Here is a 16,175-nt window from a genome sequence, read left to right on the forward strand (position 1 = left end):
CTTTTTACTTTGTCCATGAAGTTTTTAAACATTTTCCCAATAATTTTAACATTACCTCTGTCATATACCAAGTTCCCTTTTATGTGTGTCTAAATAGGGTCTTTTCTACTCATCTCTGTTGGTCTATTTGTCTTCCTATGTCCTAATGTCACACAATTTTAATTCTTACAACTGTGTAATAAATAACTCTTAATATTGGTATTAGAGAACTGGTCAGAATTTGTAATACTTCTTAATACTGGCCCCATCTCTTTCTTCCTTCAAAGTTATTCTGCTTATACTAGATACATAGATAATTTGTGGGGAAAATGGTATCCTTAAGATACAAAGACTTCTCATTCATAAACACTGTATCTCTCTTCATTTTTAAAGTAATTTTTAATCCTTCAGTAAAGCTTTATGATTTTATCCTGAGAAATTTTGATAAATAAGGGAAATGATGTAGCCCTGACATAATGGAGGCACTAACAGAAACTTGACTGAGCATAGTACCGAGAAAGTCTATCGCATGTTCACACACACTTGAACTTCTAGTTTTCCTAGAGAATCCACAGACGACAAATCGTTTTCTCTGATGACTTAGTTCATTGCTTAAGGTAGAAGACTGGCCCCTTTGGTAGTTACCAGCTAGCCAGTAGTTTACAATTTCAAACAACAAAAATTTTAAAACACAGTTGACTACTGCAAACATTCTGCAGTTTTTTTCTCTCCCGCCTTTTCTCTTTCTTGTCTCTAAATCCTGTTTTGCTTTTCTTACATGCAATCAGTTACTGGTTCCATTGACTTTATATGTACACAAGTAAGTAACACACTGGTAATGAACTCTTTTATCTTTGAGTCATTCACAGATAGGCCATTCAGGTTGTATAGCTTTTTTCAGACCTAAGTTCTTACAGGTTTATTGCAATTATGAGTGATATCTTTCAAAAGCTGCATTTACAATTGGTTGTTACTATTGCAAAACTGAGCTACTATTGCCCATCTCAGGCTGTTGAGGGATTTGCGTTAAGTCCCTTAGGAAAGTGCTTAATGCATTTATGGCCTTTTTCAAGCTTTTTCTGTCCTCACAGAAATCTAGAAATGATGTAGAGTATTAGTTTAGAATAACAAAAATAATCAGAAAGGTGAAGTTATATAAAATATTTGTATGCCAAACTTAAGGTATTTTTTTAGTAGTTCATGACTGGTAGAGTCATGATGCATCAGGTAAGTGTTGCAAGCAGAGGCAAAGAAAAACATTTGAAAACCCTCACAAGGTGACATATTATATATACTTTGTGGGGTGTTCTGATTTTTTACTTCATGATGTCCATCTTATATAACTCAAAGTAGCAAATATACTAGAAATCAAACCTAATCTTATCTCAGCATCTCTTCCCAAGGAGGAATTTCAGTAGCCAATCCAAGTTATGCTAACAAATGTGCCACAACATGAAAGACTGAGTTGGAATGCACTACCACTTTTAAACATCTGGCTTCTTCAATATCACTACATATTTTTCCTTTGTATAAAATCAGTTAAGAAAAAATAAAGTCGCTGATCAGTAAGGCTTTATGAAGGAAGCCATAAGCAGTTTTGAGCACATGTACATTGCCATGAAATGTTAGTTTGTTCTTATCTTTATTCCACAAACATTTGTGGGGAACAAATAGATCAAATTTTGTTTTGGGAAAAGGCAATTCTGTCAAGAGTGTGTTAAACAAATTCAAGTGGGAAGATGTAATAAGAGAGCAACAGGGTGAGTCTGAGTTATTCTTTGGTAACTTAAATGCCCTTGACACATTGCTACTTCTTTATATTTACGTCCACTAAATACTTTACAATAGTAGCCAGCTTAGAAGTATGATGAAGCACATTAAGTGATTATCTTCAGATGTCAGCAGTTAAATTCTAATATTCCCTTTCCTTGGCAGGGCTGGGTGGTTGGTGAACACCTTGACAACATATGGAAACAGTTACATTCCATTTTACGTAAGTGTATTATGTACCAGGTCAAACTGATTGTTCAGTTCATAGAAATAATACTCTCTCCTTCTTGTACCCCCACCAAACTGAGGGAGAGAAAATAATTCACTTTAAAGCAAAATCATTTTTCATAAATTGCATTTTTTTTTCAGTTGAGCTTCAGAGAATTACCGACTTGACCTTAAAAACAAATCCTTGTTTGTCCACACACAGTCATTAAAGATAGGCATTTCTGAGGATCTCCTCCTGAAAGCTCACCTCTGCTCCACAAAAGACACCTCTACTTTATCAGTCACTAAAAGGAAGACTTAACTTTCAAAGGCAATAAAATTAAGATTCATTTGAAAATAAATTATTATTAACTAATATATGATTTAAGTAACATTTCTTTTCTATTAAGGTACAATAGCGGCTTAAATAACAGCTTTGCGAATCCCAAAGCTACAGGCAAATGCGGTTTCACATATCAAAGAAAATCCTGTTCTGTAATGAATTTCATATTAATTATTATCCTAATTTTGAATCCAGCTGACAACCAGAGCCAACATGGTGCTTCTCGGCTCTTCCAATAATGAGTAACAGCCTTGGACAAATATCCTTTTTCCGCAAACAACACAAAATCACACACATGCAGTTTCAGGCAATGATTAGAAGTTTAGATGCCTGCTGTGGATTCTGGACAAATGGCTCCCTTAGACTGCTTTTCAAAATATGTGGTCAATGGAATTAGCCCTCTGAGAGGAAGCTAACTAGAAAGTTTTTCTAAGTCAACGTAAAAGTCAATTCGTGCCAAAAAGCCGGAGTTGAGAAAGTGTCACTTACGGGTCAAAAATGACTGAAATAATTTAAGCTTTTAGGTGAAAGAGTTCCACAAATAGGATAAATCAGGCTGTTAAAGTTTTCAGAGATTATTTGAAAAGATTAAGAATGGGTATGAGAGAATAAAAATTAAAGAACTAAAAAGAGGAGAGCAATTATTTTACCCAGAGGTGTGATGAGGTGTTTCCTACAGTTCATGCTACTTCTGTCCAAAATGTTACACGTACTGGGGGTAAATGTGTTACTTCCACAACTGTTAAATTTCTGGGAGAAAACCATCCCTGAATTCACTTTATTATAGACCTATATGCTGGCTTGAAAGGACATCATGGAAGAAAATCCCAAATATTCTTTCATCACCTTATTAAGAACTGAAGGCATTCGTATCATTTTAACAATAATACTTTGCATTTAGAAGGATTTTCATATTTATAAGGCCTTTTTCATGCAGTCTTTGGTGGAATTCTCACAGTGTTTTTAGTAAAAAAATGCTAACAGGGCAATAGAGAATAGTCATGGTGGACTTCCTCCGTTAACAAACAACACAACTGAGTGTTTATCATGTGCAAGTGCAGGGCTAGTTGCTGGGGTGGGGGTGAGAATCAATTTGGATCTCAACCTGATGGAGCAGAGCTACTAACTGGGCAGGGGAAGTGAAGTATGTGTATAAATACCACTGCGCTCCACAAGGGAGGACCTACTTGGAAGCAGATAGAATTATACAACCAGATTATGTTGCTCAACCAATTTCCCTCTCTCACTCACCTGCCTCTGTGAAGTGGTTTTTGTGACCTACACCAGGAAGGTTTCTTGTTGATGTTTCTCGCACTGTGCTGCAGAGCTTCCTCCCAACGTAACAGACACTCGTATATAAGGGGCACAAAAGGAGTTTGCCTTTTCTGGCTGTTCATACAAGTAACAACTCAGGTGTGAACCCTTCCCCTTAGACAAACATAGAGATTGCAATGACTCATCTTTAAATGTCTATTTAGAAAGTGAAGTTACACTTCAAAACTTTTATATCCTATGGGCCAAATGAAGTCCTCAGAGACACATACCTTCCAAATAAATTATTAGAATTTCATAAGCTTATTAGGAGACTGAGTTAGCTTCTTGTATTTAGGAAGCTTTGATCTTTTCCCTCACATTTTCTTGTCCAATCCCAGTTGTGACAATTTGCATTGGTAGGTTATTTAAGCAGGTTAAATGCTTCCAGCCCCTCAATTACTTACCACCTCAGTAGGCTTGAGAAAATTCAGCAGCATGCACACATTTCATTATTGCATAAATCAATGCATTACCATGTAATAAAAATGTTAATGCACCCTTCAATGCTTGTTAAGTGACAAAAATTGCTTTTTATGGCCCACTATGACAGTTTCATTATGTTCATAATCAATTCATATTATTCAATTAGATTTATGGTGAAGATTACATAATAATAAGACTTACTTATAAAGTTTACATATAGTATGCATATAGCAGCTCTTCTAGGACTTTGCATAAACTGAATCCAAAATGAGCTAAGGCATTTCAGAGTCTGCATAACATCAAATGGAACAAAATCAACATATAATTACAAGATACTATTCACAGGCAGAAGTAATAAAACTTACACGGCAATGTGAGTGCACCACAGATCACAAAAAAAGCCTTGAGCAAACAATAAAAGTTTAAAAGGTAAGCTCTGCATTTTCAGAGTTTACTGAGAAAAAAATATATATATATATGTATATATATATATATGAACCATTTGAAAATGAATTTTAGTGTTCATGAGAAACTTCACCACTATTCCTGCCCAAGCTGGGACACACACTTTGAGAAAGATGTGCATGTCCGTCAGAGAGAAGATGGAAAGAAGAAAAACAGTAAGAGGTTGTGAGTGGTTATTGAGGGAACTAATTTACTCCATGTCTCAAAGAGAGGTTTACAAGATAAATATGCCCAGACCACCCTTTTGAGAAAGGGCTGTGAGGAGGCAGGGTAGAGGAGACAGAAATAAAGCCACTTTATTTGCTTTGGAGGTATTCTAAGGCATTATTTTCTGGGATCCTACCATTGTATAATTAGGAAAGAAAACCACTGGCTCATGCATTTAGCATCCTCTAACTTCACTGTAAGTACTTCTGAGCACAAGGTCATCACCTTGTGAAGAGCCACATTTAGAACTCTCACATAAAATACAAACTGCAAATCAAAGCTTGATTTTCAAATAGAGAGGTACTTGCGTCTTGACATGTCCAGTCAACTATACTACTTGTTTTCATTTGAGTGCTCATTTTCTAGATTTTTTTTTCAAAACCACCACCAGAGAAACAAACATTTATAAAATAAATATGACTAACACTTTGAAGTAAAAATATCCACAAAGAAGCCAGGATTGGAGATGGTGGAATTTCCATTGACTCATAAAACAATTTGGGCTTTACATATAAATGTCCTTTTTTTCTTCACTCATTTAATTATTACCATTTCATGTTCAGACTTGCTGGCAAAACATCAGTTATTTCAGTGTGAATCCCCCACATGCTGTGCCCCAAACAAACTCTAACACTCAAGTAGAATGTCTGAAGCTTGCCAAACACAGGAGAAGTCAGAAAGTTGCCCCATACAATCTGCCTACTGTCCTATCGCTCCACTTCCTTCTGCTTCTCACGGATGAGAAAATACCATCCAAACCTCTTCAGATTTGCTAAAACCAACCACCACCACAAGTCAGAATTAGCAATGAACTGTGTTTCTAAGAATAAATAAAAGAGGCACTGTACCGCATCTTCAGTTTTGTGACTATTCAAGAGATCAGTCAGGAAATCTTCATGAAGGTTTTCTCTTCGAACCAGTGTAAATTCCCGCAGGAAAACAGCCCCCTGGCTTTGGTCTCCACATGCCTAGAGAGATAAGATAGTGAATTAAGCCTTCAGACAGAGCCTGGATGGAGGGGGCAATAAGGATTTAATGTCCCAGAGTTGCAGAAACCTCTTGGATTCATTTCAAGTCTGATTAGAGCAATCAAAAACAACCCACGCAAATACATATTAATATGAGAGCCACTAGAACATTCTGGAATGTGGCTTCTTGAATGGATGCCAGGAAATTCCCCTAATAAGTTGGCACCTGTTAATTGCCTGGTGTACAATGCCAAAATTCAGTGATTATAAATTATCTTTGAGGCCAGGTCCATCAGGGTCAGGCTCCCAAACTTATTCCACTGGGCTCTACATATGTATGTGCTACTTGGGGTTTCTTAGCCTCTCAGGGATCAATCCCTACTGCCATTGATCTGAGCACCTTGGTGGATTCCTGATGTCCTGTTAATTACCTACTAGGTATGAGCTGGCCAGAGCTCAGAACTGACTTCCTGAGTCATCCACATGCATTAGAACCACATGCACTTTAGCTGCTCTAGAGGTTGGCATTGGAGAGCTTTTATCTAGAGTTTATCACATACCAGCTTCTTTACACATTTTATCTTGCACCAGCCCGAGGAGGTGTCTGTTATTAGCCACACTTTACAAATTAGGAACTGGAGGCAGAAGAGTTTCAGGAATTTGCCAAGTCAGTAAGTGTTGAAATCAGTACTCAAATACAGGTCTGACTCTAAAATCCTTTTCATCATCTTATTGTGCTACTGAGCTACTCAAACCTCCTCTGGTTAAGGCCATACTGTTAAGTAATGTCTATGAATTTAAGAAATAATCACTTCACCCAGGCCTCCCACTACTTCTCTGAGCTTCAGTTCACTTATCTTAACACAGGAATGATATCAGCATTATTGGATTGCTGACAAGATAGGAGGTAATATATGTAAAGTATTTTGTAAACCAACTTACATGTAGTAAGCATTCAATAAATAACAGCCATTATTATCATCAAAAGCACATTCTGTTAAAGGAACAAGTAAAAATCTAAGCTTTTAACATACATGAAGTTCTTTGATCATATTTATTATATCTGTCATGGGTTTTATATTATCTTTGTATTGGTTTAACTTTTCAACTTTTATGTGTTTTGAATTTTATACCTTTTTATGGTATTGGTAGTATCATTAAGAGATTCATGGGTGTTCATCATGTTATATTTACCTTCTTGGATGTCTGCAATAGTTCATAATAAATGAAAATCATTTTAAACTCTAAGTCTTCCTGGAAAGGAGTATAGTTTTCCAATGTCTACAGGTAAATGACCTCTGTCGTTGTACAGTACAGTCAACAGCATTGTGGTGGACAGAATCTTGGGCCCCTTCACTCCCTAGTGTCATATCTGCAAACATATTGCTTAACATGGAAAAAAGGGACTTTGCAGATATAATGAAGTTTAATTATAGTTGAATTCAACATAGGGTTAGTATCCAGGATTATTCAGATGGGACAAAGGTAATCACTGGAGACCTTAAAACAGACCACTCTCTGGGCTGAGGGCAGAAGAGGAACTGGAGGAGGCTGAAGGTCTGGCAAAGACTTGACCTGCCCTTGCTGTCATGAAGATGGAGTAGACACAAGGTGAGCATGAGAAGAAAACGAGTTCACTTGGAAGACACCCCTCATCCTAGAGAAGAATTACATTATGGCTAATACTTTGATTTTAGTCCAGTGAGACCAAGCAGAAAATCCAGCCATGCCTTGCCAGACTTCTGACCTACAGAAATTGTGAAATAATACTTTTGTATTGTTGTCAGTCATTAAATCTGTGCTAATTTGTTATGTCAGCAGCAGAAAACTGATATAATCATCAAGAGGCTGGGTGCAATGAGAGGTTATCTTGTTTCTTCTCCTACACTGAGTTCTGTAAGAATTAACCAGTACTAAAGAAGCAGAGATAGAATTGCAAAGACTAATTCTTGGAAATGTATCCTTCTGGCTAGATGAACATATTCCTGTTACACTTGAAATTATATTTCTCTTAGTTCTTTTCTCATTAGTGCCAGTCATTCCTTGAGCCTATAGCTAAACACACTTCTTGCCCATATAACTTCCGGTTTGGAAGCATTCAGTGATTCCTACTTAACTTCTGGGTGCATGCCAAATTGATGAGTTTGGTATTCAGGACCATTCACAGCTCAAGTTCTAGACTACGAATAGCTGCACTGGTATAACTTACATTTTGAAAAAGATCAGGAAAGTGACCTAGAATTAATGCATTTTAACTTTATTGTTTTCAGAGGGACCAGTGAATACTGATTGCTACTAAATCTCAATTTAAGAATCAGTTACAAAAATTCCTACACTAAGAAAATCTAAAGAGACCAATTACCAGCAATGAAATTGAATCGGTAATCAAAAACTACCCAAAAACAAAACCCCCGGGCCAGATGGATTTACCTCGGAATTTTATCAAACATACAGAGAAGACATAACACCCATTCTCCTTAAAGTTTTCCAAAAAATAGAAGAGGATGGAATACTCCCAAACTCATTCTATGAAGCCAACATCACCCTAATACCAAAACCAGGCAAAGACCCCACCAAAAAAGAAAACTACAGACCAATACCCTGATGAACGTAGATGCAAAAATACTCAACAGAATATTAGCAAACTGAATTCAAAAATACATCAAAAGGATCATACACCATGACCAAGTGGGATTCATCCCAGGGATGCAAGGATGGTACAACATTCGAAAATCCATTACATCATCCACCACAACAACAAAAAGAAGGACAAAAACCACATTATCATCTCCATAGATGCTGAAAAAGCATTTGACAAAATTCAACATCCATTTATGATAAAAACTCTCAACAAAATGGGCATAGAGGGCAAGTACCTCAACATAATAAAGGCCATATATGATAAACCCACAGCTAACATTATACTGAACAGCAAGAGGCTGAAAGCTTTTCTTCTGAGAACGGAAACAAGACAGGGATGCCCACTATCCCCACTGTCATTAGACATGGTACTGGAGGTCCTAGCCATAGCAATCAGACAAAACAAAGAAATACAAGGAATCCAGATTGGTAAAGAAGAAGTCAAACTGTCACTATTTGTAGATGACATGATATTGTACATAAAAAACCCTAAAGACTCCACTGCAAAACTACTAGAACTAATATCGGAATTCAGCAAAGTAGCAGGATATAAAATTAACACACAGAAATCTGTAGCTTTCCTATACACTAACAATGAACTAATAGAAAGAGAAATCAGGAAAACAATTCCATTCACAATAGCATCAAAAAGAATAAAATACCTAGGAATAAACCTAACCAAGGAAGTGAAAGACCTATACCCTGAAAACTATAAGACACTCTTAAGAGAAATTAAAGAGGTCACTAGCAAATGGAAACTCATCCCATGCTCCTTGCTAGGAAGAATTAATATCGTCAAAATGGCCATCCTGTCCAAAGCAATATACAGATTCGATGCAATCCCTATCAAATTACCAACAGCATTCTTCAATGAACTGGAGCAAATAGTTCAAAAATTCATATGGAACTGTCAAAGACCCCGAATAGCCAAAGCAATCCTGAGAAGGAAGAATAAAGTGGCGGGGGGGGGGGGATCTCGCTCCCCAACATCAAGGTCTACTACAAAGCCACAGTAATCAAGACAATCTGGTACTGGCACAAGAACAGAGCCACAGACCAGTGGAACAGAATAGAGACTCCAGACATTAACCTAAACATATATGGCCAATTAATATATGATAAAGGAGTCATGGACATACAATGGGGAAATGACAGTCTCTTCAACAGATGGTGCTGGCAAAACTGGACAGCTACATGTAAGAGAATGAAACTGGATCACTGTCTAACCCCATACACAAAAGTAAACTCCAAATGGATCAAAGACCAGAATGTAAGTCATGAAACCATAAAACTCTTAGAAAAAAACATAGGCAAAAATCTCATGGACATAAACATAAGTGACTTCTTCATAAACATATCTCCCCAGGCAAGGGAAACAAAGGCAAAAATGAACAAGTGGGACTATATCAAGTTAAAAAGCTTCTGTACAGCAAAGGAGGACACCATCAATAGAACAAAAAGGTATCCTACAGTATGGGAGAACATATTCATAAATGACAGATCCGATAAAGGATTGACATCCAAAATATATAAAGAGCTCACACGCCTCAACAAACAAAAAGCAAATAATCCAATTAAAAAATGGGCAGAGGAGCTGAATAGACAGTTCTCTAAAGAAGAAATCCAGATGGCCAACAGGCACATGAAAAGATGCTCCACATCGCTAATCATCAGAGAAATGCAAATTAAAACCACAATGAGATATCACCTCACACCAGTAAGGATCGCCATCATCGAAAGGACAAACAACAACAAATGTTGGCGAGGTTGTGGAGAAAGGGGAACCCTCCTACACTCCTGGTGGGAATGTAAATTAGTTCAACCATTGTGGAAAGAAGTATGGAGGTTCCTCAAAATGCTCAAAATAGAAATACCATTTGACCCAGGAATTCCACTTCTAGGAATTTACCCTAAGAATGCAGCACTCCAGTTTGAAAAAGACAGATGCACCCCTGTGTTTATCGCTGCACTGTTTTACAGTAGCCAAGAAACGGAAGCAACCTAAATGTCCATCAGTAGATGAATGGATAAAGAAGAGGTGGTACATATACACAATGGAATATTATGCAACCATAAGAAAAAAACAGATCCTACCATTCGCAACAACATGGATGGAGCTAGAGGGTATTATGCTCAGTGAAATAAGCCAAGCAGAGAAGGACAAGTACCAAATGATCTCACTCATCTGTGGAGTATAAGAACAAAGGAAAACTGAAGGAACAAAACAGCAGCAGAATCACAGAACCCAAGAATGGACTAATAGTTACCAAAGGGAAAGGGACTGGGGACGATGGGTGGGAAGGAAGGGATAAGGGCAGGGAAAAAAGAAAGAGGGCATTACGATTAGCATGTATAGTGCGTGGGGGACACGGGGAGGGCTGCGCAACGCAGAGAAGACAAGTAGTGATTTTACAGCATCTTACTACACAGATGGACAGTGACTGTGAAGGGGTATGTGGGGGGGACTTGGTGTAGGGGGGAACCTAGTAAACATAACGTTCTTTCTGTAATTGTAGATAAATGATATCAAAAAAAAATCCTACACTATTTTAAATCCTAACTCAATTATTCAAAATGGTGGACACCTTTAGTCAAACAATGCCACAGTCCTTAAGAGCTAAAGTCTGAAGAGAAGTCTAGTAAGCTTAGGTGCATTTTATTTATAGGAACTTCTGTGCCTGTGAAAAATGTATTTTGTTAAACTGATTAAAGAAATAGACAAAAACAACTGAAACATCCTCCAAAAGAGACAGTGAGATGTCAAATATAAAGACTGAATACTCCCTAGTACTACAAAAATGAGGGGCCACCAGCAAACACTTTATCCACTTGGTTTATATTTTAATTCTCAATCATAACTGTGTATTTGTTTTAGAGTTTGTGCCTCTTTGTATTTCCAAAGAATGCTGACATTCTGTAAGTCTTAAAATTCTCCCCAGGATGCTCAACTTAGCAAAGACTTTTATGTGATACCAACACAGAAGGTCTGAATTAAGCTAAAATTAAATTTAATCCTGAGACAGATAAGAATATACAAGTTAGATGAATATAATTATAACCATTTTCCCCGTATGGATATCTTGTGCATATCTGTTTCTAGTTTAATTTCTGTCTATGAACACTTTTCTAATTAGGCAATTTAAAAGATCCAAATTAATTTGGTCAATATTAAGTTAGTTTTGAATATCTGTACCTATCAGCCATGGATAATAATTATATTCTGTGTGTTTTAGCAATACTGTTACAATGAAGGAGATACATAAATATATAAATATACATAACAATGCATAGGTATATAAGTCTTAGAGTTCTATTTCAAGCTATTTTTAAAATTCTTATTTAAATTTAAAGTAGTACTTTCACTCATCACTCGTTCATTCATTCATATGTATACATATTACGCAAGCACTATTGAGTGGCAGGAGCTTCACTATATGACATATCTCTTCCTTTTAGGACACAGGCATTCTTATGAGTATATAGATATTACAAAGACTTCTAGATGCTCACCAAACACACCACCTTCTCTTTACTGTTGGTAAACACTGAGAGTACATTTCCAAACCTCCTTTGCAGTTAAGGTGGTCAAGACAGTGTTTTAACCGATGGAAGTAATAGGTGATATACCAAGCCCAGCCCATAAAAATCTCCCATATTCCCTCCTCTATGCTCTTTTGCTCTCACATCTGTTTGGAATGGAGATAGCCTCAGGAAAATCTTGGAGTCAGTTGTTAAAGGTGGCAGAGGCACCATTAACCTGACTTGCATGCAGAAAGGCCAGTCCATGACCTTTTTATTTACCTTATACTGTAACATGATCAAGAAGTAACAGTCTACTGTGTTTCAACCATTATCCATTTTAGAGTGTATTTGTTACTACAGTTAACCTACTGTGATTAATATTAATTAAAATGAAAAATTCTAGGTGAGCACAGAATGCTACAAAAATACACAAGGGTGATTAACTCTCTCAGAAAGGATTATGAAAGACTTTCAAGTGTATTTAAGGGAAGAGTGGGAAGTTACCAGCTGGACAAGGAGAATAGGAAAGGGGAATGGGAGATTCTTGTTCCAGGAAGAGGGAACAGCCTGGGGAAAGGCATGATGCTTGAGATATCTTGTTTTGTTTGGTGTGTTTTAAGTAATGGAGACAGGCAGGAGCATGGACTATGTGAGAGCAAGGGAAGGGAACACAATTTGTACAGTGAGCAGGGGCCAGTTTATGAACTATGGCCACTGAAAGATGTAGCAGGCCAAGTGTGACCTGGACTCAGGAGTTTGGAAGTGTGTTCTGGTGGCTCTCAGGAGGTGAGACTGGAGAATGCGTGACCAATTTCAGACCATTGCACTTATTCAGGTGAGAACTTAGAAAGACCAAAGGAGCTGGTGGGGAAGGAAAGAATCATATGATTTGGTGGGCAACTAAATGTAGGGGTAAGTCTCAGGTTATGTCTGTATTTTTAGCCTGGATTTGAGCAGAAGAGCACAGTGGATAGTAGTACTTTTGGCAAAATAGGAAATAAAAGAGGAGGAGCAGATTTATGGATTAAATGAGGAGTTGGGGCCAGAGAAGTGGAGTCTGAGGTTCTCTGGGCAAAGAAATCGGAGCCTCATGCACAGGAAACAGACTGGTCTGGAGATGATATATAACTGTTGGCATGAGATGGTGCTTGGCATGAAGGAGCTTGCCAAGGGGAAGTAGGGAGAATGAGAAGATATAAGAGAGCTGGGATAAGAACCTTGGGGATCATTGATATTTAACATGGAAATGGATCCATTTCTAATGGCCCATTTATGCTAACAGAAACAATTAACAAGGAGAATCCAAACTTATACTGATTTTCATCATTTTCAGGATTCCTCTTATTGATTTTCTATGAAAACACATTATGACAGCATTATTTCCAGTTTATAACAACTAGGTCCTTGAGAACAGAGACTATGGCTCATTGGGCCATTAACCCACAGTCCCTGAATTCAGCTAAATGTTGACTGAAATCTGAAAATTTTAAGACAACTCAAATTTTTAAAATTCTATTTCCCTTAGTCAGACCAGGTTTTGGTTTGGAAAATATGGTTACTTTGCATTTGATATGTCAAAACTCCCCCTGCAGTTATAAGGTAGCTAGCATATCATAAAAATGCATCAAAACCAGTACTCCATTGTATTTTATGGTTCAGTGGTGTTAGTTTTGCAGTTGGGAAAACAGAAATGTGAGAAGTGAAGATATTTTGTACATGGCCAGAGGCTATGTTAGGATTAAGGACCAGAAACAGTATCTCTTAAAAACTCAAGTCTCTGCTGGACTTGAATCTGGATATTTCCCACAGGAATAGGGCAAGAAATGAGCAATAACTACTGAGACACCTAGCTGTTTCTGCAGGATTTCTGGACTCCAAAGGACTACTCTTCAGGAAGCATGCAGACTTCCATGGGCTAGAATTTGTGCCCTGTAATGAAGATAGCTTCTCCAATTGCAGTCTGATTTTCTGCTTCAAACAGTGACTCCTCTTTCTCATCACTGGCACACCAAAGTGCTCCTTAGAGAACCCACGAATGTAGAAATATCAGCTCCCAGAATAGAATCTCATTAGATTCAGGCATGGAAGCAATTTATTGCTGTGGTATATGTTCTCTCTAATGGGGCTGAACAATCAACCACTAGTGATTTTATGAAGGGATATAGGTAAATACAGGAAACAAGGGAGTCTTTCAAATAACTCTCTCTTCTATACTCTATTAGAGGGAATGAGTAGTTAAAGGTAGTTTAAAACTAAAAACAAAAGTCGCTGAATAATACAAGTCTGGAATCTCAATCATCATTAAGGAAGAAACATTATTTCTATGAAAACTGTAATACTGATGATGAAAGTACATTATAAACAGAGCTTCCAAGTGGCTATAATGTTCTTATAACTCTGAGAGAGGGGATTTACTCTCAGGCTAGGAGAAAGGTAAATAAAAATAATGGAAATTTAAATGTACACACATGCCCTCAAAATATTATTGTTCTTTCTTCATTTAATTTTTCTGTGAAAACTGAAATATAGCCAAGCTTATGTCCCATGGGTATGATCTAGGTTTCAATATTACTTACAATGTGTAGCACTGAAAACCACACTGTTAAATTTTTTTTCCACAAGGATTTTGCAAAGCCTACTTATACCCATATTTTGGTTCACAGTTTATTAAGAATTAAGTTAGTGGAGCTGCAAATTCTCATCAGATTAGAATAAAAAACAACTTAATAGGCTAGCATGTTACCTGGATACACACCTATATTTAAATACCAATGGATGGTGGAATGATTTGTGCCAGGGTTATGAGTTCCTGGCACAAGGGGGACACTCACATGTTTACTGAATCAATAACTGAACAGAAAGTTTGCCTGGAGCCAAAAAAATCTCTAGCTCCAGCTCTGAGCATTGTTACTAAGTAATAGGAGAAAATGATGAGAACTTTTATGAGACCAAAGAGCCCAGACAGCCCTGCCTCCCAATAGCATTACTATCTGATCCTGAGCATCAAAGGGACTCAGAGACCAAGGGAAGGCAGAGAAAATCTGTTCCCAATGTAAAAGTGTAAGTAACTTCTGGTTTGAAGGAAACTGAGCCAAAGGATAAGCATCCTATCACAGCCCTTAAAATGTTGATATGTTCAGCCAAAAATGAGAAAAGTCAAAGGAAATTTTGGGACTAAATTCACTAGGAAGTAGGTTCTAAATAAAAATAAATATAGGTCTTTTTAACTTTATTAAAGGTCCTGAAATTTCATAACAAATTGAGTTTGCTTGATAATAGTAGATTAGTAATAAATAAGGGTCTCTGATTTTTGGAAGGAAATTAACCATTTGATAGCCTTTTCCTGGGAGCAGTCTTTTAATGGACAAACATGTTATAAAAAAAATCCAAACTACTTCAATGGGTCCCATTCCCTTAATCTCAATAAACCTCATTCCTAGTTGGATTATTATAGTGTAGTAAGAGGAGGAAATGAGTGAGCATTAATTCAATTGTAAAGATAGGAAAAAATTATGAGCATATAATCTTAGTAAAAAAATTTCCTCATTATAATGCAGAAGGAATATTTCAGAAGTTTCCAAGAATATGTATCAAAATATTATTTCCAAACATCTCCAAACTCATGGTTACCAACCAGAAGAGGCCAATTAGCTCATCATGTATGAGAATCAATAACTTTGTCTCTACACATTCACAAATCTTTACCGAGAGCAGAGAGACAGTGTCACTGAATAATCCGATTTCATTGTTGAAAGGGTCCACTTAGAAAACCACCTGCTTATCTTTGAAAGTATTTTTGGTTGTTGCACTGAGCAGGGGAGGGTGACTTAATTTTTTTGGACAGATACTTTATGATGTCAATATGCCTACCCATACCTCCCGCTAGAGCAGGCTTGTCTGGGAAAAGAAAAAGAGTCTTGGAGTAGCTTCAGGCGTCCCCAGTGAATGGCTGCCAAGTATGCGAGTTGATCAGAACGTTATACTCCTGGAAGGAAAGGCTGATCATGACCCCCAAGAAGATCAGTGGGGGGTGGGGGGACGGTTAGTAAAAACATTCGTATAGCCATATTTAAGCCACTGACATTTATATACCCGGTATTTGGAACTTAAAAACATTTCAGTATTCTGTTTGTTCTTTTACCAACTTTAATTACTGTTTCTAAGGATTATAAAGATAATTGTTAAAAGGTTAGAGCAGAAAGAAGTGAGATGGAACATGCCGGTCCAAAATGTTCAGCTGGGCCTCTTAATTTTTGGTACAGATGTTCCTGCTTCGTTCAGGTCTGATTTGGAGAAAGAGCTACAATATGGGTTTGAGACTAGGTGACCAGATGTAG

At 37.2% G+C, this 16,175-nt stretch overlaps 1 protein-coding gene across 2 annotated transcripts in view; it reads right to left on the minus strand.

The window, feature by feature from the left end:
* The window catches only part of ADAMTSL1 (ADAMTS like 1), an 869,288-nt gene that overhangs the window by 623,903 nt on the left and 229,210 nt on the right, over window positions 1–16,175 (minus strand). For both annotated transcript variants that reach the window (XM_017660035.3, XM_017660032.3), the window contains exon 2: window positions 5,557–5,676. In XM_017660035.3, coding sequence (XP_017515524.3) covers window positions 5,557–5,676 — 120 coding nt within the window. The remainder of the gene's footprint in view (window positions 1–5,556; window positions 5,677–16,175) is intronic.

The sequence above is a fragment of the Manis javanica genome, chromosome 2 (genome assembly GCF_040802235.1).
Source record: "Manis javanica isolate MJ-LG chromosome 2, MJ_LKY, whole genome shotgun sequence".
In the NCBI taxonomy this organism is placed as follows: domain Eukaryota; kingdom Metazoa; phylum Chordata; class Mammalia; order Pholidota; family Manidae; genus Manis; species Manis javanica.